Source organism: Salvia miltiorrhiza, chromosome 1 (assembly GCF_028751815.1).
Source record: "Salvia miltiorrhiza cultivar Shanhuang (shh) chromosome 1, IMPLAD_Smil_shh, whole genome shotgun sequence".
Taxonomy (NCBI): Eukaryota; Viridiplantae; Streptophyta; class Magnoliopsida; order Lamiales; family Lamiaceae; genus Salvia; species Salvia miltiorrhiza.
In genome coordinates, this window is record NC_080387.1 from 40626941 (window position 1) to 40650637 (window position 23697).

Here is a 23697-nt window from a genome sequence, read left to right on the forward strand (position 1 = left end):
CATTTCGTGGACGGAGGGAGTATTATTTAAATTAAAATATTAAAATATAAATTAATTAATTTAATATAAAACAAAACGGTTAACCGGTTTAACCGACCGGTTAAACCGATTAACCGGTTAATGATGAACACACTAACTGATAACCGAACCGAACCAGTTAATCGAAAACCGATTTTTCAGGTTCGGTTACGGTTAAAATCGATTAACTGGAACCGTTTTACCACCCCTAATAAGGAGTTGATTAAAAACTTAAATTAAATTTTAATTATGGTTCAAAAGGAAAACAAGTCATGTTAGAACAATTCAAAATGAAATATATGTAGTAAATAATGAGATGGGGTGAGTATGATTTAGAGGGATTATGAGTTAATATGCTGACTTTTTTTTTTTTATATATATAAATTATATTAATAAATAAATAAAATTAAAGATTGTCTATCATTTTAACTCGAACTCAGAACGCGCATTACCGACCTATATCGTATTAAAGAAATTTAATATGATGATTTTTATCTTGCTTAGAACTTGTCTATGACTTTGGAGCATTCAGTAAAATTTCAATCAAAATACAACGGACGGATAAGGCTGCACTGCGCACACACTTCACTCTATTTTGCTTCAGCTTCCACTAATATCATATCTGAATCTCCAGTTATGTCCTCCAACTTTCTTCCTCAGGTAACCTTTCCCCATTTTGCTGCGTTCATCGCCTTTCAACATTCAATTACGGCTAATTCTAACATGTCTTCGTGTTTTGCGTTTTTTTCTCGTTTTAATTTATATAATTATATCTCTTTCTTTTCGTTGCTTTTCATTACATATATGTGCAGACGTTGTTCGTGGTCCCTAGATGCTCGGCGCAATGCCAGCCAAAGAGCCTGGCGCTTTCAGCTGCCCCTTCGCGGCGCCCCTCCGCCGGAGGGTTGGCTTCTAGGATTTCAACGCGGCCTTTTGGATTCAATTTCGCGGAGAAGGATAGAAAATTGTCTTTTCTTGTGAGGGCTGAAACCAATCCTGAAGCAGAAGCGGTAGTTGAAGAGAGCCAGGATAATGCGGATAGTGTAGATTCTGAAGAGGCTGAGGTTTTGCCCGATGATAAGCCACCTTCGAAACCTAGGATAAAGCTCGGTGACATAATGGGGGTAATTTTCTGAATTCATCAACGTTGCTTAATTGTGGGCAAGTATCTCTGTTTTGATATCATTTTAGATTAGACTCTTTTGCCTGCACGGTTTATGCGGCTTTGTCAAAAGTCCTGTAGATGGTGTTATTTCTTTGGTTATTCTTAAATTATAGTCTGAACTTTGGCGCCGTAGTGATTTTTTAGCCCGAATTCAAAAATTTATAAATATAGCATGAACTTATTATCTGTGTTGTTCACTTAATAGCCCGCGTCAAATTTACTGGCCAACTAAAGCTGATGTGGATCAGAGTTTGCCGGAAATTCGAGTAAGAAATCGTGAAAATCATGAAAATTTGAAAATTGGAGTAAGAAATCTGGCCACAAACTCTGAACCACGTCAGCTTTAGCTGGTCAATTTTTTTGATGGGGGTTTGTTAATTGAACTAGGCTTTATAATTTATATGTAATTTTTTGAAATTTGGCTAAAAAGTCACTATGGGTCAAAGTTTGGGCTGTAATTTAAGAATGGCCTTATTTCTTGAATGAATAGTCTTTGCATTATGTGGAAATTGAAGAAAAAATATACTATAAGATAAGAATGCATGTTCTATAATGCTGATGTTTAGAGTATAAAGTTGGCTTATAAGAGTTTGGTTTAGCCACTAATGTGCAGAGGATTTGTAGCTGCATAAGAAAACAGAGTTTGGAACTGTGTCTAGAATGAATAGACATGGTGTATTATGTCATTTTTACTTATAACTTGTTTCTGCGGCTCAGCGATGCGAGCATAACCTCCAAAGTAAAGCGGAAGTTCCTTGTCTATCCAAATCTAGATTGAGTGGATACTTATCTCATCATAAGAACTGATGCATGATTTATTTTGTCTGTCTACTTGGGCATGAGTTTGGAACTAATACAACATAAAAGGAAAACTGGATCTTAGTAAAGCCAGAGAATACCCATGTATCAAATTTTAGTGGTTTTCAATAACTTTGATTCTGGGAGACAGAGAAAATTTTGGATTGGGGTTGAGTCATGAACAGATGGAATCCTCATTTAATACTTACTATAACATGTGGCTTAGGAATAATTGAAGGATCCTAGAGATCTGGCTTCTCCATGAGTAGGTTAGGTAGAACAAAATGGAGCATTGTGGGGAGTATGCACAGTGCCATGCCAATTAAGCTCAAAGTATATCAAAAACCCTAATTGAAGCAGCTGATGAATTTACCTTGCACTTTATGTTAATCTTTGAATCATCAATTAACTGCAATTTCTACTCTAAATTGTATTGCTGTGAATAGGATACCAAACTAACTATAGCCAAGTGAACGGTTTTATTATGACCAGTGTGTGAAATAAATATTTTGATGCGTTGCTTCATCATCTGCATGCATGTCTGTCTAATAAACATATTGTGGTTGTATTGTGTGATGCGGGTACCACTAATGGTTAGAGCTGGTTTGTATTGCGCTCAATGATTGTAGATTCTGAATAAGGTGGCTTTTAACATCGTTTCAAGTTTAAGGATAGTACTAAATGTGTGGTTGGAAGTGTAAAAGTTGAATCATTTGTATTGGTTCAGAAAGTTCACTCAATTGGTCTGAAAACTGTTTTAGTATCCAAGGAAAGATCTGGCATTGTTTGAAATACTTGAACTATAGGCTCCTCATTTTTATATAAGTTAATATTCTAACTTTTACCCAGTCTTTTTTGTCAAATAGTTTCACATTGCTATCAAGTTTTTAGAAGCAGAATGGGGCTTTACTTATTGGTGTATAAGACTTCCATATTTGCTTGTTATGAACCAGATACTAAACAAAAAGGCAATTGAAGCATCAGATGGTGTAAGGCCTACCCCGGATCTTCGTACAGGAGATATCGTGGAAATCAAGCTGGTATACTTTTCCATGCAATATAGATATATTTTTTGTATAATTACCTCTAGTATAACCTGCCAAATTTCATCAAGTTTCAGAGTGTGAAAGCAAGAACTTTTATTTGTTTACAGGAAGTTCCAGAAAACAGACGAAGATTATCTATATACAAAGGTATAGTTATATCGAAGCAAAATGCTGGCATCCACACAACAATTCGCATTCGACGTGTTATTGCTGGTGTTGGAGTTGAGATTGTGTTCCCAGTGTAAGTAGTCACCGAGCATGATCAAGAGAACATATCATCATTTTTTTTATTTGGTAATCTACTGACAAAATTTGCTTAACATATGGGAATAAACGAATTAATTGCAACAAGGCTTTTTTGCAGAGAGATCTAATATAAACTTTTAGCAGTGACAGGTTCAGTGGTTAGGAAACCAAAGTATGTCTGAAATTCTGAATTTGGTTTCAATTATCCAGACCTCTCTGGGGATGCTAAATGTCTTGAATAATTCAAATTTAGTTAGACTTGGGCGGCTGGGCCACTGGAAACTTCAGTTTGGTTTTATCTTGGCCATCATTTATGGTCTTTTCTACAGCAGCTCTGTTTTTTCTACTATATCCCACTACTTTTGTTTATCAATAAAAAACACAGACCATACCACCTGATAGATAGCTTGAAAATCACAAACAACATTTTGAGCTCTTGAGGACTGACTTGCGAGTAGACCTGTATGCCTTACTATGTTTTGTTATGAAATATGATAGGCGAGCTCCTTGTTTAGTTAAATGTTTTATTTCACCACGTCCAGCACATTAATTTTCTCTTTGTCATGGAAACAGTTTATGAAGATGAAGCAATGGGTGTTAAGTGAAATGCAAATATAGTGAAACGTAAAACATGTTTAAACCAACTTTGAAGTATGTTAAAAGTTGTTACTTGATATGTTCTACTGGTGCACTTTTCTCTTCAATCACAAATTCTCAGAGTAATTTTGGGGTAGTAATTAACTGAAGTAAAAACACAGTGATTTTGTGGCACGAGTGGCGTAAGAATAATAGTGAAGTGCAGCTTTACTCTTCCCAAATTGCAGTAGCTCAAAGTTGAGGAATAAGTATTAGTGCTTCCACTTTGACATTTCCATTGAGAATTATCAAAATAAGTACTGAATATGTATCGCTCTGAATAAAATATAACTATTTAGCAGGACTTCTTTAGATAATCCCCATGATAAAAAAGTTTGTTCCAAATAGATTAGTCAATTTTGAGATTTGTTGGAGATTCAAAGGATTCTGTTCTATTTCTATAAAATCTTGAAAGAGGATCACAAAAGTAACAAGAAGCAATACACTTGTCCCCAAATATGATTTATAATTGTGCGATTTATTAGACTCAAGAGGATTCTGTTCTAAGTAATTATCTGTAGTATTGAAGAGGAGAACAAAATGAACAATAAGAATTGGTGAAAGAAAGGCAGTGTTACTTAGAGGGTGCTTTGAAACAAGACCTACTATCCAATTTAAGTAAGTTTTATACTCTTATTAGAAATGTTAGAGAGGTATGTTGGGTTATTAACTGCTTGTCTGTAAGATGAGGGACTTGTGCATTGGACTCAAGTGTATCTGAACCTCGGAAATGTTGGAATGGAGAATGAATGAGAGTTTCTGGGCCAAACCCTGCATTTCATATGCTCTTTTTGCGAACTTGGACTTCCATTCTATAAATAAATTACCATCAGCAAATGCCAATTCATTGGCACATAGATCCACTTTTCTTGCATGGGAGTATTTTTTCTTGTCTAGTCAGTGCAGATGTATCCGTATATGTCTTTAAGCACATATAAGTTAGTGTTTTTTTTTTTTGTCAATACATGACTGAGCATTGATTATACTTGTATTTTGTGTAAGGTATTATTCTTCTCTTCTTGACTTGCTGTCGGCTGTCGCTGATATCAAACTATGATCTGATGTGGGTTCTATTAGTGAACATGTTTTATTTGAGATGACCTGCAACTGCTGGTTATTAGATATGTACATAGCGTAATATTATATCTGAAAGTACTTACTAGTTTCATCTAGTAGTAGCTCTTTGTACCTAACTTGATTTCTATTCTATGGTGTTGTACAGATATTCACCAAATATCAAAGAGATCAAAGTAATCAAGCACCGGAAAGTGAGGAGGGCACGGCTCTACTATTTGCGCGACAAGCTTCCAAGGCTATCGACCTTCAAGTGAAAGATGCGTAATTGCATCTTTTGGAGACTGTTATTCTCTTCTCCTGGTCAGCCCCAACCATAGATCTGAATTCCATGTTTCTGATCCCTTGTATGATTGTATCTACAGCCACAGAGATCTAGTTTTTTTGATATACGAGCTAGTATGTATTGGTAGTTAAACTGCATTTCAATGATTTAACTGCCATTATTTTTCTTAAGTCCAAGCTTCCTTCTGAAAATTGTATTTTTCAGAACTTGGATATCCTTCTAAAGTTTTTATGCAAGATGTGAAATATATTTATTACAAAATTTAATTGTATAAAAAGCGTGATTTCCGATCAAAATTGTAAAATAGCAAACATTTCAAACATAAAAATCTTAACAGGGAATATTGTTGGCCATAATTTAATATAAGGCCAAGGCTAAAAAGAGGGGAATATTGATATTTTTGTGATTGTAGTCACCTAACATAATCCTAGTGCTCTAGTTTCGAAAAACATAATCCTAGTGCTCTAAATTGACATCGTTTAGCACATACATGAAATTATATTAGTACTCCAAAACAAGGAAAGTGAAATATCTAATCATCATGGACAATCCAAGGCTCCTCCTTCCCTGAAGCAGAAGCAGTCAGGTCAAGAATCAAGTCCAATAAAGATAGAGCTAAGGCTAAGGCTAAAAAGAGGGAAAAGAAATGACATCACAATCTTTCACAGTCTTTGATATTTTCACTGCAAAATTTCTGAAATGAGGATTACACGAGAAAAAGAGATGAAACATCTAAGTTGAATACGTCGATGAAAAAAGTTCAATTATCTCAAGAAGAAGAAGCTTTCAAATGTCGTCTAATGACAAAACTATATGAGATGTAATCATACTTTATTTGCTTGATTTTTAGTTTGTGTTATTTAATTATTGTTCTAGGGTTTATTTATGTTGTTTATGTAATTTCAATGTGACTCTCTGCATGCAATTTCAAGTAGTTTCAATGTACTTCAATGTAATTTCACTTTTTTTGTAAGAAAACATGTGACTCTCTGCATTATTGTCACTTTATTTTCAAAAGCATTTAACGGTGTCACTTCTCATGTGACCCTCTACATTATCTTAATTTTATTTTTGAAAATATTTAACTTTGTGTCACTTTACATGTGACTCTGCATGTTTTGTCGGTTGATAGATTTTTTATTTATTTATTTATTTTTATTTTTTTTCCTATTGGTATTGGAATAAATTCTTTTTTTCTCTATTGGTAATTCAAAAGCATTTAACTTTGCGTAAGATGACATATGACTCTTATCATGCTTGTGATTTTATCTCCTATATATTTATTCATGTACCTTGTCAAATGGCTGAATAAATATGAAAAAATGGCATTAAAGCATGGTTGAAAATGTTGCTGAGCACAATCAATGACTTTACCACATTATTGAGGATGTGGTCATTCTTGCTTCTATTTATAGAAGCTTACCAATCATGCCGTTTAAGATAAGAGTATGTTTAGTAGTGTAATTGAACCGAGCCGAACCGAATAGTGGTGTGCTCAAGTTTGATTTGTTTAGTATCGAATCGAATCCCGAACTTTACTTATCGAATACTTTGAGGCTCGCGAGCGGCTCACGAGCCTAACCGAGCCTATACGAACTTTCTAAATTTATATTTATATTCAAAATATTGATTATTTTATTTTAAAAATAAATTATTTTATTTAAAACAATAAATATATTAATTATTTTCTTATGACAAATAAAATTAATTAGAGATTTAATACAATTATTATTAATTTCAGTGGATAAATATAAATTGTATATACTAATAATTTATATTTTTCAAGCCGAATCACTTGACGAACATGTTCACGAGCTTACGAGCCGAATACTACTAAGCTCAAGTTTGGTTTGTTTATTTATCGAGCTTCTCTAAATGAACTTGAACGAGCTTTTTTCGAGCTGAGCTCCGAATAGTTCGCGAGCCGCTTGATTTGTTTACACCCCCAATTAGAATAAGTCAATAAAATAAAGTATATTTATCGTGAATAAAATGAGATTAGTATCATATTTTAGTGGTTGATAGATAAAATAAAAATTATAGATCTCCTATCAAATCTATCTAGTATGTAAATTTAAAATCAAGATTAAACAACATGTTTACTAATATAGCCTCCTAATAATTTAAAAAACAACAAAATTTCCAAAAATTATCATTAAAAAAATAAAAAATCAAGGAATTGATCATCCACACACCGCCAACATCTTCTCTCTCAACCCCCCAAATCGCCAACTCGATTTCTCTTCTTGAACCCAAAACCCATCACCCACTCCATTTTCTCTTCTTGCATCCTCCCACTTACCATTCCCTCTTTCTCACATAAACAATCACATTCTTTTTCTCATATAAACCAAAATTTACAATCTACTCTAACCTAAAATCGCCACTCCTCTAAAATTTTCGTCAAACAGCAACAACAGCTCCAAGAATCATCATTTCACCGATTCCACCCACTTTCCCCCCCTTTGCACTCTCATATGTTGCTGTCCGAATTTGGGGGCGACCATTGGTTATGCCGAAGAAGGATAATTTTGTCTGAGAAGAATCATAGTATCTGGAACACTGTTCACAGCCGGCTCAGAGACAAGCTATCCAAGGATACAAACATCGTATTAGTCTACATAACTTTCCTATCGACACCTAAATGCAAAAGAGGAATTGTTTCACCAAGCATTGATGGATTAAATAATCTAACCAGTTTGTACCAACCGCCAAACAGGAAAAAACAGAATTTCAAACTTTACACTGACTTTGTGCACATTGAAAGCCGACTCCCCATGCATTTACAACAACATACAAAACAAAAAGTGAAGAAATGAGGATCAAAACTTGTTCACCACCAAATTGTGAAAGCCACATTTTTAAAAGTCCTCACCAGGAGGAGGCCACCATCTTGGCCTCGGAAACTTGATACCCTTCCTCTCAGCAGTCTCTATAAAGTCTGCTTTCCCATCCTCAAAGCCAAAAACAGTACTGAGCCTATTCACCAACTCCACCCATCCTTGATCACTCTTCTTAGGCGAACCTTCCACAATGTCCGATGGTGGCAATGGACTTGCCCTTCTCTCCTCACTACTCTTCTCATCCACAACGTCCTCGTCTTTCCCTACCATCGATGCTGGCAATTGACGCTCTCTTCTCCCGTCACCTCCCTCAGCGCTATACCTGAACTCCTCAATTCTTTTAGCACTGTGTTTGAGCTTCGCGACATCCCTCTCAATTTCAACACTCGAATCACTCTTATAGCATCTAGCCACCTCCATGCCCGTGGCATATTCAATTTTCTCCCCAAACCCATCAATGGCAACACCGTCTTTCATCAAGCCACCTAATGAACCTTCAGCCATTTTAGAATCCCTACTGCCTAAAGCAATAACCTCATCTCCCTCAGTCTCATCCAACTCTGTTTCCCCTAACGGAACTGTTTCCTCCATAGGAACTGTTTCATCATCACATTCCCTCTCAATTTTACAACTGTCCAAACTCCGGCTTGAATCAGTCACCCCAATGCCCTTGGAGCATTCAATTTTTTTCCCCAACTCATGATTTCCGTTGACGGCATCCGCATCCTCACCATTAGAATCCCCACTGCCTGAAGCAATAACCTCATCTGCCACACCCTCAAATTCCTCTCCGGGCACCACCCTTGCTCTCTTAGTCTCCGGAAAATCATCCAATCCCGCTTCCGAAACCCTAACCTCGGTCGTTCTATCAGCTATTCTCACCCCTTCAGCGAACTCCCTAGGGTTTTGGTCCTCAGAGGAGGAGAGATGAGAGTGGGAGTGATGCTCCGGCGGGGTGTGGAAGACTGCGTCTTCTTCCGGCATAAGTTGATCGGCCGTGTTCGCGCTTCCGGGCGCCGAAACCATGACGATTTGCTCGGGCGTTTCCTCCGGCGACGGCGAAAACTGGTCGGGGTTCGACTCCATAATAGTGTCGGATTCCCGCGCAAACGGGCAGTTGGGGAATTTCTCATTCTGCGAATCGATTGGCTCGCAGAGTTTAATTAGCGACTGAAAGGGATCTTGTTGGATCTCTGCTGCGTCCATATCAATGGTCAATTGTGAGTGCGCATTTGAGCTGAGAGAGGTTAGGGTTGTATTGTATTGCCAAAAATTTGGGGCCTTTTTGCTTTACCAGAGATTCCCGCCTCCGTATTTGCCTTCTTTTTCGCTACTCTGCTCCTCTATCTATTTTTCAAGGAATATCAATTAGGAGTATTCAATATTTAAGCATATTTTTTAAAAATATTTACAACATTTCTTTTACTAGAACTTTACATTATGTTATCATTAAAATACTTTATAAAATTTTATTTTTCTCGAAAAATCAACTGAAACTGCCGATAATGGAGGCGAACAAGGTCAAAGGCACGGTGGGAAAAGGATTAATCATGACATCTATTTTTCGACACCAAAAAGTTTGATTCAAGACATTTTTGTGAAAATATTAAATAATTCTATTAATATCTTTTTTTAGAATAAAATTTCTATTAATATCTAATTAGAATATATAATCATTTGTTTATCATTTATCTTTTTATTAATTATTAATTCATTATTAGAGTTGATTAGTTCAAAGTTAATTTTTAAAATAAAATTTTAATATAATTTATAATATTATAATAAAATTTATTTTTTAAAAAGATATTAATAAAACAATAAATATAATAATAAAATATAACGAGGAACAACACACAAATTATGAGACGTCGGTGTTCAAAATTGTTGAATATGTGAGAGAAACTTCAATATATTAATTTAAAGCCGATCCAATTTGTTTATAGTGTCACAAAAACTAGCAAGGAATTGTTTAACCCTGAAAAAAGGATTTTTTTTTTGTTGTTGCATGACTATCTTTTGAGAAATTTGCTTCTTAGTTCTTATGATCATATAGTTTCTTAGGAGAAACGCTTAGCTATTTTCTTTGATTATGAAAATTATTCATTTTAGATCGAATATAAAAATCATTTTATTTTTATCAAGACTAAAGGCGAGAAGAAAGAGGGAGGGGATTGAGCCACGTGTCTTCTGTTATACAGCAAATGGTCCTTTTCATCTTTGACTTGCTATTGCTCCATCTTGTAGATTATTTGCCTTAATCGCATTTAATTTAGCAAAAAGCATTGCTAATAACAACAAAAATTCTCAAAATCAGAAACCCTAGGTTTTGGGATGACATATCCCTAAAAAAAAAAAGTAATAGTGCTATTTGGATAAAATTTATCTAGATAAAATGTGGTTAAATACTTGAAAGAATAAATTCATTTAAAAATTTTGGTTCAAAATAAAAAAGATTTTAGTTAATTCATTATTTTATCCACATAGTAGTTTTTTTTTTGTACTGTATTTTTTTTTTGTAATTTAAAAAAATTAAAAAGATTATTAAATAATAACAAAAAAACTACAATGTGAAAAAATAATGAAATTAACTAAATTCTTTTTTATTTTGAATAAAAAATTTAAAATAAATTTACATTTTGGTTATTCGAAATTCAAATTTCTTAACGACTATATTTAAATAAATAAAATAATAATTCATTGGTCACTAGGGTATAGTAATGATTTGTAAAGTTTGGGATAATCAAGAGCATTAGATAAATAATCTCAGCCAAGCTTGAACAAAGAACTGAGCAGACAATAATAAAGAATAGAAATGCAACAGCAACACGATTGGTTAATCGGAAACAATATTTGCAATGTGACATGAATAAACGTATATGAGTGCGATCGAATTAACAAGGATAATTGGGCATATAAAACATACTCGTAATCTCCTCCGCGCTGCTCATCAGATACAACCAAGCAAAGTAATCATATAAAGAAACTCTGCCACCAAAAACCAAAACATAAATTGGAGTATATTTTGGTAAAATTATGAAAAAAAAAAGATATTATAGTTACCTAAATAACTCAAGGACTTGGTCATCGTAAGGACTCAACAAGAAGACAAGGCCTGAATGCATGAATGTCTTCCCAAACACAAACACAAACACAACCATTAATCTTTTAGATGAGCATTTGGTATGACTCTGTATATATGGAGTTTGATGATCATACCTTGAATATCTTAGCTCCAAGAGCACTGTCTTCTCCGGGGCGAGGCTCCGGGAAACGTGGCCAAAGTTTAATGCATTCATCAGCCTCGTACATAGCAATTATGCGTTTACCCTCATGCGCACTACACAGGCTCCGCTTTGCCGCCCATTTCGGGTTAGATGGATCAAGATTACTAGCCTATGCTTCACAATCACAAATCTTACCACGCATGGCCACGGATTTATATGATCAACTTTCGTGTAGGAAAACTTACTAGTTTAAAACGTGCAACTGCAAGGGCGTAATACTGGCGTGCCATTGAACTGTGCCCGTTCTCGACTATTTCGGCCATGCACTGACTCCTATACTCCTCTCTCTGCAAGATAAGTGGTTGTAAATCACAGAATTCAACTGAAGATCAAAAGATTTGCTTAATTGTATAATAATGTGGACCATCAAGACTTGACCACAGAAACAATGAAAAAGTGGTTTCAGACCTCTCTTTTAATATATTCAGAATCACAGTACTCCATTATGCAATCAACACTCCATTCTGGATAACGTTCTATCGGTCGAGTCAGCGGAAACAAAAGTTCAGCAGCATTACGATTATTTGCCAAAGCAGCATCCTCAATAGGGTACATATGACCCTGAAAGTCGTCATTATCAGTACAACCAGAAAAGAGGAAACAACAAGAGGTAAAATAAAAGCTCGCTCATCAAGTGGCAAAGAGATTAGACGACAATGAATTGGTCTGAGAGATTGATGTGGAGTAGGATGTCTGCAACAAGAGGGGCAGAAAATATCATACGTAGACACTATAAAGAAAAGAGAGACATAGAAATTAACCAGCAAATATTTATTTGGATTCGCTCCAGCACAAAGCAAATACTCCAGATATAGTGTGTCATGTTCTTTTGCTGCATATGACAAAGGACTATACCCAAGATAAAACCTATTTGGGTCAGCCCCAGCCTGCAATGAGAAAGGACTTAACCCATGAAAAGTAATTCAATGTTTCCCAATACAGAATAGGCTATCAGATATATAATTGAAGAAAAGAGTTTTACCTGAACCAGATACTAATGAAATGAAAAAAACAAGACAGATTGAAATAAATTACAGCAAAAGAGATGAAATAGAACTTCTTCAAGTGAATCTTTCAATAACTAAGGAACCAAAGTGCAAGCGTGAGCAATGTCCATTTGAGGTGTCCATTTAAATAAATGGTAGGATGATTGTAGTTGGTAACAATGTTTAAATACATAATGGGGCTAACCCCCAATCTCAAAACAGACATCAAACACAAAAGAACAAATTAGACAAGACTGGAATCTCCATTTCACCAAACATACCTTAAGCAGCCAAACCAAGCATTCTAGTGAGTGAGACTTGATTGCACATATAAGAGGGGACTCCAAAATGAAATAACAGAAATCTGGCTGCAAAATAGAAAGCAGCAAACACATTAATCAAAAAGAAATATGAGCATCCAATAATACATCAGCCTTACGAGATTATATCAGTATGATTGGATACAGTAGCAAAATTGACACACCAAACCAATCAGACTCTTTTCCACATTCAAAACTTTTAATGATTTAAGATTGTCTTGATCTATAAATAATTTAGGCAAGACTCTTCTTAAGAAACACTCCTTAGCAAACAGTGCAACTCAAGGTTGTGCTTCCCAACCTTTACGCCATAAACCAACAGAAGCTTCACAATGTCGACATTGCCATGAGATACAGCAATTTGTAAAGGAGTTCCATCTGAAGAATTTACATCTAAACGAATACCGCCTTTCACCAAAAATAGCGTAAGCTCCCAGTTATCTGAAACAAAACCAAGAAATTAGCATACAACACCATAAGCAAAGTCTTTCACAACATTACGATCTTCTAAATAAAAATGTGGCACAAGCAACCTACAAAACCACTGACCATTCAGAACTGCATAATGCAACACAGTGTATCCATGTAAACTCGCGATACTAATTGCACCTTGGGAGATGAGATACTTCACAATTTCGAAATGTCCCCCTTTAGCAGCTTCTGTCAGAGCAGTTTCCCCTGCAGCAGTTTATAGAGTTAGTATACCAAGATTAACTAAGGGAAAATAATTAATTAAACTTAAAAAAAAATTGGTACACAACTTGGAGTCACAAAGAAAACAAACCCCAGAACGAACAATTCAAGAATCTTATTGAATTAATAAAAGTATCGCAGACATAAGAATCGAAAGAAGCAGGAGAGAGAGAGAGAACTCTTGTAAGCCGTAGCATTAACATAAACTTTGGCTTTCTCAATCAAGAATTTGCAAATCTCAAGATGTCCCATTGCAGCAGCGTGATGCAATACACTCCGGCCAGTGGAGTAGTCACAGTATTCATCGCATATTCTATTGAACTCTTTGGCATCATCAATCTTCCTTCTGATCTCTGCCATCACACAACAAAAATGAAATCTGAGAATTAGACACCAAAAAAACAAGAATACAAAGACGCAGAAAAAAAGAAAAGAAAAAAGAGTTCACCCCTAAGTTTTGACAGGTTTCCACTAGCACCAGCCTCGATAATCCTTTCACCTGCCATTTTTATCAACTGGAAAATGAGTACTCGAAGCCCACAAAAAAATTTCAAAAAGGTAGTCATGTTGCTTAGCAAGAACAAGTAAAATCATAGAAAACCCGCACACACATAGATGCAACCATGCATGAATCAAGTGAAGCGTGCTAAAAATGGAAGTATACACAAGAGATATGGTTCAAGAAAGTGAAAGAGAAAGGGTTTTCTAATCAAATCAACATACCAAGTTGAGAAGTAGAAGCCATGGCGTTCAAGTTGTTGAATTGTGAGAGAAAGTTTATTCTATTTTAGCCGCTCCAGTTATTTATAATCATGTTTGTTTCGGTTTCTATCAAGACTATAGGATTGAGCCACGTGTCTTCTGTTATAAAGCAAACGCTCTTGTTTAATGCCTTGTCGAATTTAATACGAACAACAAATTTTCTCAAAATCAGAAGCCCTAACCTAGCTCCGACGATAGAAGAGAAGCCGCCAGCACGATCCGCAGTAGAAGATTGATTAGCTGAGATTGCGTTTGAGGCGGCCGGAGAAATCGGCGGAGCCGTAATCCAGTAGCTCGCCCCACGGGTGGCGCGTGGCGAAGATCGACAGTGTGCGCGATCTGTTTGGTTGGGAGTTGGTTTTTGAATTCAAAACTATTATATACGTCCCCGGTCCCCGCACCCAAAAAAAAAAAACTAAATAAAACCTCTTATATACGTCACCGGCCTATACGTACATTTTACTTTCTTTCCATAAATAGTTTTCTTTTCTTTCTTTTGAGGCATTTATGAAAAGGTATATTAAATCAAATGACAAGTAGAGTAAAAATGAGTGATTAAAAAAATATATACTATTATATTAAATCAAGTGACAAGTAGAGTAAGAATGAGTAATTAAAAAAAAAGTAGAGTAAGAATGAGGGTTTATGGCTTGTAAAAATCACGACCTTTAGGGTCTATGACTTGTAACCTCTAATAAAACATTTTGCTCGTAAAATCATGAATTTTGGAGATGTTTTAATTTTAATCTCTTGTAAAATATATTGCGTATAAATATTTAAACTTTTAATTGTCTATGATTTTAACAACAAAAATAATTGCCGACCAAAAATATGATGACATGGAAGCCTGAAATCCAGCGTTGCTTCATCGATGGTGACACTGAAACGCATTCATTTTAATACGAATGACATCGTTTAACTTATTAACACTGATATTTGGGGATTGAAATTAAGGCAATAAAAAAAGTATTACTTGCAATTGTTCCTCTTTGCAATAAATTAATGCAATGCAATAATAAATTAATGGCGACAAGAACCAATTGAGATTTACACAACAATTGAAGAAAAATCGATGGAGTTTGAAGTGCGGGTGCCACAGAATTAGGGTAGATTTAAAGAAAATGGGCAAAGAAAAATCGATGAAGATCGAAGGTTGGGTGCCATATCAGCTAATTATAAGTCACATAAGATTAAAATGCCACATATGTGGTCGAATACTATTCTCATAGTTAAAATCAGAAACAATTAAAAGATCAAATATTTATACACAAAATCTTTTGATTGAGGTTAAAACCAGAATATGCCCAAGGTTCATGATTTTTCAAGCAAAATCTTATGTTAAAGGTTAAAATCAGAATATGCCAAAAGTTCGTATACAAGCCATTAACTGTCATAGAAGAATTGATTTGATATCTCGGATGGTAAATGATGATGGTGGGCATTGTTGCTGAAGACTCATAAATCGGTCTCATGCCTCATGAAAAGATTCACCCGAGGTTTGAGCAAATGTAAAAATCTATGCTCTCAAATCCTGAGTATTCTGATTAGTGTACTTGGCCATGAATTTCTTGAAAACTGCCTCTCAATCCTGAAGAGAGTTTGGTGCTAGATACATGAACTATGCTTTAACTATGTCTTCAAGATGTATGGAAAACACCTCATCATTAACTGATCTTAGTTCAAACTAGCTTTGTAGAGAAAAAGTCTGAATTACAGAATAAAACTCTTTGATGAAGTTCAATGGACATTTCATAAAAAGAAGGCAGCTGATTAAAATGAATGTACGTGCTTAAGCTCATAGTGCCTAACTGTTACCCAAATAACAATATAAGATGTAGTCAGCGGAGGAGCAAAATCCCTCGTATTCCATTGTTTAATTTCCTCTGTCAATACTAAAAAGAACATTCACATTGATCACAAAAACTAATGGATGAATAATCTTTGACCTTTATCACTTAGAGCCCGTACCATGGATGGATTTAAACTTTTCTTTTTTTTGTTATTACATCAAAACTGCAAAAGGTCACAACTACATATAGTCTTAGTGCATGTTTGATATTCATATTTAGAAATAGTATGATTAATAAAATTAAGATAAATAATATAGAAAATATGAGATTAGTTATCTATTTAGATCTACGGTAGGTAAGATAAAATTCTAAAATAACTAATATTCTTGTTTGATAGAAAAGATAATTATAGATTAAATGAATGAATTATAATTTTAATTTTATATACATTTAATAAATAATTTTTTTAAGAAGTTAGAAAAAAAAAATTTATGCCACTGCCCACCGCCCCACCGCCTAAGCTAGTAATCTCGCTCTGGATAAATAATCCGAGGAGGGAGTCGATATTAGTTTTTTAAGTGGAACAGTAGAAAAAGGTCGAACTTCTCAATTATCAAGGACCATCTTCTTAGATAATACTCCCTCGGTCCCCCAAAAAACTTCCTAGGAGGGAGGGGCATGAGTTTTAAGACAAAATTGTTGAGTGTATTGAAAATGGTGAAAAAAATATTATACTTTGAAAGTGGTGAAAATGTGTTATAATTAGCATTGAAAGTGGTGAAAATGTGAAAAGTAAGAATAAATTGGGTACTATTAGTGGTGGGGTAGTGTCCCAAAATGAATAGAAAGTTATTTGGGAAACGACCCAAAAAGAAAATATAAGAAGTTATTTGAGGGATGGATGGAGTATAAGCTACCAAACGCTCAAATAAAACAAATTATTTAACTATCCTGGACAACCTTAGTGTTGAATATGGATAACTATTACCCTCTCCAACTCACCTAAGTTGATCAATTTCTTTTCGACACATGATTTAAGAAGTTAGAGTTTAGTCACTTGAATAGAGTGAAAAAATAATAAAGTAGTTAATCAACTTGATTTAAGAAGTTAAACTTTAGTGTTCTAATTGTGTTTTGTGATAAAGTGAATAGAGTGAAAAAATAATAAAGTAGTTAATATTGATCAAATTAATTGGACCGAAGTGAGTATAAAAGTTGCCCCAAAGAGATAAGTGAGCATCGCAAGGCTTTAGGCCCTTAGCATACTAGTTCGATGACAGACATTCTAAGATCACATCATTTTTGGGAAAACTACATTTGGTTAAGACAAAAAGATTGATCTAAAAAATATGGGAATAAGATCAACAGGAACGGAAATCCAGCATATTTCTTTCGAAACAGAAAATATATTCTGGTACTGAATAACCAAGAATCCTGAGGCACTATAAACACTGGAAAGCCCATGCATCTAAATAGAGACCTGCAGACTGAAACTCATTCTCCAATTACTGTAAACTTGTATGAAATGTTAGTGTGACCTACTGCCATAACATACAACAAAACGCATCACTACACTGCCTTTATGGACCAATGCAAGGACTAGCTTTTTCGTGAATTTTAATGTAACACGAAGCTCCAGTTATTTTGGATAACAACTCCAGATCCTTCTCCAAGTACTCCGCTCCAACGTCCAAAATATAATTAAATCTTGAATCCATGTGTGAAGAAAGTATCCTGCTACTCTGGCCCGAGCGAAAAGCACTTCAAATTCATTTAAATAAGTTGTGCTTTCTTAAGATCCGATAGAACTCCTCTGTCTTCAGTACTCCTCTCATTGTAGAGAACCTTCAAATTATAAATAATAGTGTCACTGCATAACTATCAAATTGTAAACAATAATGCTATTTGAGATGATCAACGTAAATGGAATGTGTACCTTATCAATAATTCCATATTCAAGAGCCTCGCTAGGACTAAAATATTTTGGACGCCTTATGTCTTCTTCGATCTCCTCAGGTGATTTTCCAATATGTTTCGCGTAGAGTTTGACCTTTCAAATCAAATATGCAGTTATTAATATAAATTCATTTTGCATACAAGGACATAATGGTGGCACATAAATTAAGGAAAAGGTGAACTTGAGGAATCAGCCTGCAATTTCCCAGATGTGTTGTTGAACCATTAAGTCATGTTGATGGGCACATGGAATTGACATAGAGGTAAGAGATGGGGATTAAAACAAACAGCTTCGCAGAATTCTCTTCCAATTTTTTCAATGAAATTTCTGGGGTATAAATGACGGAAGCTATCTATTTACTTTACCAACTCAGCCTTCACATTTCTAACTTCTTTCCTCATAAGCTCTACATCTGTTGCTTGACCCTGGAACCTGGCAATTGGCTGAAAAGTATATTTGAAATCAATATAAGAACGAAAAGTACCAAAATGAACTAAAGGTGAGATAGTCGGTGCTTCATTGTTTTACAGGATTAGAAACTCTGCTCAAAGTAGCAAAGCCAGACAATCTATTCTTGTGAGACAATCAAAGTCAAATGCAAAGCAATGGTATGGTTTAAAGCAAACCTGCTTGATCATGATTGTTGATGAGGGTAAGGCAGATCGATTACCCTTTGCACCAGCAGCCAGTAGAAGTGCAGCTTCTCCCCATGCATTGCCAACACATAGCGTAAAAATTGGTGGTTTCACATATCTGTAAGGAATTAAAGGTTAGAATTGCAAATGGAATAGAAGTTCACCAACTTCTGTCCATATGAATTGTCCAGCAAAAATGATATTTGCTTCTTCATTGCTCAAGATCCTCTATGAATTCATTAAAGCTAGTTGAAGGAGAAAATAAAAAGGAGGTTTTAACTCCAAGTTTAGATGTAATTGGTAAATGAACTGAAAGGTTCATGAAAAGTATTTACTCGATCTTGCCACAACTTCTACTATTTTATCAGTATGATGTATTATTCCTGTTACATGATGGAGTTCATTTTGAGTTGAGATAGGTTTCCTATGGATAATCCAATACTAACTTTGCATACAGACAGCTAGGACTAAAGAGTCTGTTGCACAGTTACAGATTTATAACCTCATAACATCATATATTGCAAATGCTTCCGTCTCATAGCCCAACTTCTCACCACCCTGCAGAAAGTAAAATAACAACGGAAACAGGAATCAATGGATTTAAAATGATCCAGTGACTAGCAAATGTAGGAACTACAAATTATCGCCTTCTGGTACCACCATACAATTGTGAGATCTCAATTCAAAATGATGAGATTACACTTACATGAAGAATGGTCTACTAATTAATTTTCCATATAGAAATCAATAAGTTGCAGAGAGGGGAGGAAATAATCCATATCTAAAGGTCACTAGAGGCAAGAAGATATTAGATAATTTACCAGAATTTCCAGCATTAACTATGAATATGATAATCTCACAAGTCACAACAACAAATGTCGGTCAGGTAATGTTTCTCATTAAATCATATTTAAATCAAATCAAGACCATCTTGAGGTAAAATGAACTCGTAAACCACCAAAACTAAAAGCTGAATGTGATAAACACCAAAACTATGAATGTGATAATCTCACAACAACAAATATCGGTCAGGTAATATTTCTTGTTATTTAAATCAAATCAAGACCATCTTGAGGTAAAATGAATTTGTAAACCACCAAAACTAAAAGCTGAACACTGATACTCGGGCATACTCGAGGAAGAACACTCTTCAACAGATAAGGCATAAGGAGGGGGAGGGATCACGCAACAGGTGCTTAAAAGTACACACAAGTTTGGGGATATTCCATGTCTCTAGGTTTACAATTTGATGTGTCTTCTGGTGCAATAAATGACAGTGGAGTTTTGAAGTCATTTATTTTCTTCTCCTTGAGAAATTAATTGGTAATAGCAATACATAAATGGAAATGCATAAAGCTGAAGCTGGGGATGGATCAACATTCAAAAGCTCTAACCTTGGTCGTCCCAGTGGAATTCACATAAAGATATATTGGTTTCTCCTCATCTTCATATTGTAGGTAAAGGAATTCAGCAAGTATCAGTTCAGTGACAGAAGGCACTAGAGACATCCCCAGATACACAATGCGGTTCTTGTATAAGTAGGATGCTAAATCTGGTGGAGGTTGCTCCCAAGCACTTCCTCTGGAGAAAGGGATTACCTGTAACAAAAGATTAACACTGTGTCAGTCAAAAAGGCAGTAGATAACTCATAAACACAGGAGTGTGCCAACTTCAAGTTAGGTTCAAACAAACCTTACTATAACCGGCTACGCCCAAAGGGTTGAAAAAAGTGATGTACATATATTATATCTAGTGAGAGGTCAATGTTCATTTGTCCTCACTAAAACTGTTAGAAAATTACATTAATAACAAGTACTGTATATTATTCCCCTTAAAAAAAGAGAGAGAGAAATAAATCCTTCTAGTGGTAAATATTTTGTGTAGTAAGTACTACATTATGTATCTCAACATAACTGAATGTTTATATTACAATGTTTTTTCTCATTAAGAGTTACAACCGAAGAATCAGCATCCACATCTTTCCTTCACTAATAAAAAGAGACATGTTTGCCAGAATAGTATGTTACAACCAATTTGTTAATGGAACGTATACACTTCTTGTAGTTCATTTATCTAACATCTGTAATTAGGCAAATCTTCAACTTACATGTCTGAGATTTACAAATAGATAGTGGTCATAAACTACATCTACAGCTAAGAGAGGATATAGTTGAAAACAAACATGATGAAAACCAAGAAATGTCTCCAAACTAAGTGGAAAAAAGAGATTTGGGATAATACATAAAATATCCAAACCATAAAGTAGAACACAAGTCTCACACGTGAGTATAAGAGTGAACTATTAATATCTACTCTTAGTTTCCACTATGCTCTTAGTTTCTAATATGTTTAGCTTGTGAAGCATGATTCTATCGAAATTAAACTTAAATTTCTACTATGCCAAGTATCCTAACCCTTAAGAAGTCTACTATGCTAAATAACTTTATATTAAGTAAATTTGACATCTATTAGCAAGCTACGAAAGTCATTTAATCAGTCAAATGTGTATCTAGAGTATTTTACTTGTCAATTAACCTTCATATAACCTTTATAATCCACACGATAGAATTAAAAACGTGAGCTAGTATTTTGTTCCAGTGTTCCTAGCTCTACCTCAGCATATGCATGAATAGATACGCTATAGCCACTGGACAGAAAATAGTAAGGCCATAGCAGACCGAACAAGTTACCAAACAATCTGTGACAGGGATATCAAACTGAATAGCATATGTTCGTGCCAGAAAAACGTAGTGTTCTGAGCCAGGAAACGCAACAGAGTTCATCTTAAAAGTTGAAGAAATATGATGGTGTGTACTACATTAATAAAAAACCTTATTGCGGACCAGAAAAAAAATAGCACACTTCCAAAAGGTAGATTCAATTTTCATGATTACAGTTTTGGTCTCCCAGAAGATAATGATCATGTTTAAAGAGTTCTAGAGTTTGGTCCTTCGGTTTCTTTATCTTTTATTGGTTAACTTCCCCTTTCCCTCAGATAAAAGCCTTTACATTTCCCATTTGCATCTAGGTTCAGCCCACATTAAGAAAGCTGCCTTTTTTTCCATCTAGTAGACTCAGGAATTTGATCAAGAAGTCAAAACTTTTCTTGACCCATGCTCAACACAAAGAGGATTACATGTAACTAGTTCTCAAAAAAATCGGCACTTCAGTATATTTTCTGTCCTAGTCACCAGCGAAGGATACATTTTAACACTCCACAGAAGATTGCCCCTTAAATTAGTGATGATCATTAGATAATTTTAGTCATCATGAAGTAAAAAGAGATCACATTGATGCCTATAAGGCATTGCCACTTCATACATTTTTGACAAAATAAGTTCACAGAACCAGCTAGACATTTTATATGAATATCAAGCTCATGAATCAGCCAAACGAGGCCCAGAAACTGAACTAGAAAACTTGATATCCTGAATAAGAAACACGCATAAGCTAACAATTAAAACTTCACGAAATATTTAAAAATAGAAAATGTTAGTAACGATGAACAGAAATTAATCCCAATTCAAGCAGAAACGCATGGTCTCACCCAGTAATTAAGTCGAATAACATTGAACCCAAACCTCATTGCCACATTAAATTCTAGTTTTCAAACAGCAGACCTAGTTATCTAAACATATCCACAATTTAACAAAACGTAGGGATAAAATACCATAGTAACAACGCCGCGTTTCCCTCGAGAGGTCGAATTGGAGGAGGTGTTAACAAGGGAAGCGGGTCGGATCCTCAGACCCGCAAAGTCGCCGGAGATGCTGCCACCAACGAAAGGAGAGAGAAAACTCGTCGGCGGAGATGGCCTCCGGGAAGACGGTGAAGGAGGAGGAGGCGCGGCTGCACTTAGGCTGGTGTTTAGTCTCATGCGGGTAGTCGGAAACAGGAGCGAAGCCATAGCAGCACTAGGTAGACAGAGAGAGAGAGGTTTATGATTATAAATTTATAATTTCAGTTTCAGCGAAAATGAAGTAGCAGTGCATATTAAGGTTGGGTAATCCCAGCCATTGATATTTGCGAGTACAACTTTGTTATTTAAAATATTTTAATTTTAATTTAATTGGTTTTCCAATATTAAAATAAAGTCGGGCTCCAGAAATAACGGAAAAAGAAAAAAAAAAGTCGGATTAAAATGAACTTTTTAATGTATTACTATTTGTTATAAATATGTTATGTGTGTTGACCATGAAATTTATTCTAAAATCCTAGCTCTCTATTGATTATCTGTTTTCAATTAATCAATTGTTGGCCACTGTATATGTTCAGTTGCTTTCTCCCAATTAAAATTTTATTCGATTGACTTAAGTTAAAAATTAAAGGGTTGAGGTACAGATATATCCCTGAAGTGGACACACTAGAGCGTATCCCTCCATTTTCGACCTTGACTCAAATACAATCACAAAGTCCATAAAAAGGTGCATTTAAACCTAGCGCCGTTTTCTCACCGTTAACTTAATTTTTTTATTTTTTTTTATTTCTCCCCTTCACCCTCTTCGCAAAACCCTCCAGCAACACCGCCATCTTTGCCTCTCCCTTCTCTTATTTCTTATTCCGATTGACTCCCGTTGTTGATCTCTTTCCAGCCACACCACAATGGTGGGCGCCGAGGCGAACAAGGCTTCCTCGAAAATCTTGACAAGTGAAACATTTGGGAAGGCCCTCAATGCAGACTTTCTTCCTCAAATTCTCGCAAACATCCAAGCAGTAAAAATGGCGATCATGGTGCAAAAATATTAGCCCTGTACTCTTCAAATACGAATTGGCCTCACTTCTCTCATAACAGCAGCGCACTAGTAATAGTAGCTTTAACTTCTTCCCCAAAAGTAAACAGCTTAACACACTCGTCACCTACCATCATCCATCCTTCCAAGCACTAAAAAAAACAATCCATGAACAGCCCCTCGCTACTGAGGTTGTCGCAAAGAAGAGCAGGGAGGGGCGACGACAGCGGTGGTACCGGATGGTTTTGCGGAGAGGGTGAAGGGGAGGAGGATCCCACTCAAAAATTTAAAAAAAAAGTAAGAAAGAAAGAAAGGAGTTAACGGCGAGAAAACGACCGTTTTCTCGCTGGGTTTAAATGCACTTTTTTTTATGGACTCTGGGGTGTATTTGGGCCAATGTCGAGAATGGGGAAGGAGTGTCCACTTTA

At 35.4% G+C, this 23697-nt stretch overlaps 3 protein-coding genes and 1 non-coding gene across 5 annotated transcripts; 2 read left to right on the forward strand and 2 right to left on the reverse strand.

The window, feature by feature from the left end:
- The first annotated feature begins 468 nt into the window (after positions 1-468).
- On the forward strand, positions 469-5439 carry LOC131024625 (50S ribosomal protein L19-2, chloroplastic-like). The gene is made up of 5 exons (XM_057954131.1): positions 469-678; positions 831-1142; positions 2935-3021; positions 3135-3268; positions 5132-5439. Exons 1-5 carry the CDS (start codon positions 532-534, stop codon positions 5238-5240), a joined length of 789 nt encoding a protein of 262 aa, XP_057810114.1. The 5' UTR covers positions 469-531; the 3' UTR covers positions 5241-5439.
- Positions 5440-10916: 5477 nt separating this feature from the next.
- On the reverse strand, positions 10917-14559 carry LOC131024632 (uncharacterized). 2 transcript variants are annotated; one of them, XM_057954142.1, is made up of 13 exons: positions 14340-14556; positions 14119-14256; positions 13844-13894; positions 13575-13748; positions 13252-13380; positions 13004-13143; positions 12664-12750; positions 12158-12283; positions 11805-11957; positions 11582-11683; positions 11329-11505; positions 11173-11240; positions 10917-11097 (listed from the first exon to the last, which is right to left on the reverse strand). In XM_057954142.1, the coding sequence occupies exons 2-13, from the start codon at positions 14138-14140 to the stop codon at positions 11004-11006; spliced, it is 1323 nt and encodes a 440-aa protein (XP_057810125.1). In that variant the 5' UTR covers positions 14141-14256; positions 14340-14556; the 3' UTR covers positions 10917-11003. The 2 variants fall into 2 exon arrangements, 1 of the variants encoding a protein (XP_057810125.1); XR_009101965.1 differs by lacking the exon at positions 10917-11097 and having other exon boundaries at positions 11329-11510; positions 14340-14559.
- Positions 14560-15580: 1021 nt separating this feature from the next.
- On the forward strand, positions 15581-15688 carry LOC131007377 (small nucleolar RNA R71). Its single transcript, XR_009096079.1, has one exon. It is a non-coding gene; the product is annotated as a small nucleolar RNA R71 (small nucleolar RNA).
- Positions 15689-17314: 1626 nt separating this feature from the next.
- Positions 17315-22556, reverse strand: LOC131024645 (ATP-dependent Clp protease proteolytic subunit-related protein 4, chloroplastic). Its single transcript, XM_057954152.1, has 7 exons — positions 22210-22556; positions 19934-20137; positions 19042-19097; positions 18531-18657; positions 18270-18347; positions 17884-17997; positions 17315-17792 (listed from the first exon to the last, which is right to left on the reverse strand). The coding sequence occupies exons 1-7, from the start codon at positions 22444-22446 to the stop codon at positions 17721-17723; spliced, it is 888 nt and encodes a 295-aa protein (XP_057810135.1). The 5' UTR covers positions 22447-22556; the 3' UTR covers positions 17315-17720.
- Between the last annotated feature and the right edge of the window lie 1141 nt (positions 22557-23697).

Coding starts and splice junctions, on each gene's coding strand:
- LOC131024625 (XM_057954131.1), top strand. CDS start 532: ATGACTTTGGAGCATTCAGTAAAATTTCAATCAAAATACAACGGACGG. Junction 1,143..2,934: donor AGCTCGGTGACATAATGGGG/GTAATTTTCTGA, acceptor GTTATGAACCAG/ATACTAAACAAAAAGGCAAT. Junction 3,269..5,131: donor GTTGAGATTGTGTTCCCAGT/GTAAGTAGTCAC, acceptor GGTGTTGTACAG/ATATTCACCAAATATCAAAG.
- LOC131024632 (XM_057954142.1), bottom strand. CDS start 14,140: ATGGCTTCTACTTCTCAACTTG. Junction 13,895..14,118: donor GGCTTCTACTTCTCAACTTG/GTATGTTGATTT, acceptor TAAAAATGGCAG/GTGAAAGGATTATCGAGGCT. Junction 11,684..11,804: donor CTGAATATATTAAAAGAGAG/GTCTGAAACCAC, acceptor CTTATCTTGCAG/AGAGAGGAGTATAGGAGTCA.
- LOC131024645 (XM_057954152.1), bottom strand. CDS start 22,446: ATGGCTTCGCTCCTGTTTCCGACTACCCGCATGAGACTAAACACCAGC. Junction 18,658..19,041: donor GCAATATATGATGTTATGAG/GTTATAAATCTG, acceptor AATTCCTTACAG/ATATGTGAAACCACCAATTT. Junction 17,793..17,883: donor AATATGGAATTATTGATAAG/GTACACATTCCA, acceptor TATAATTTGAAG/GTTCTCTACAATGAGAGGAG.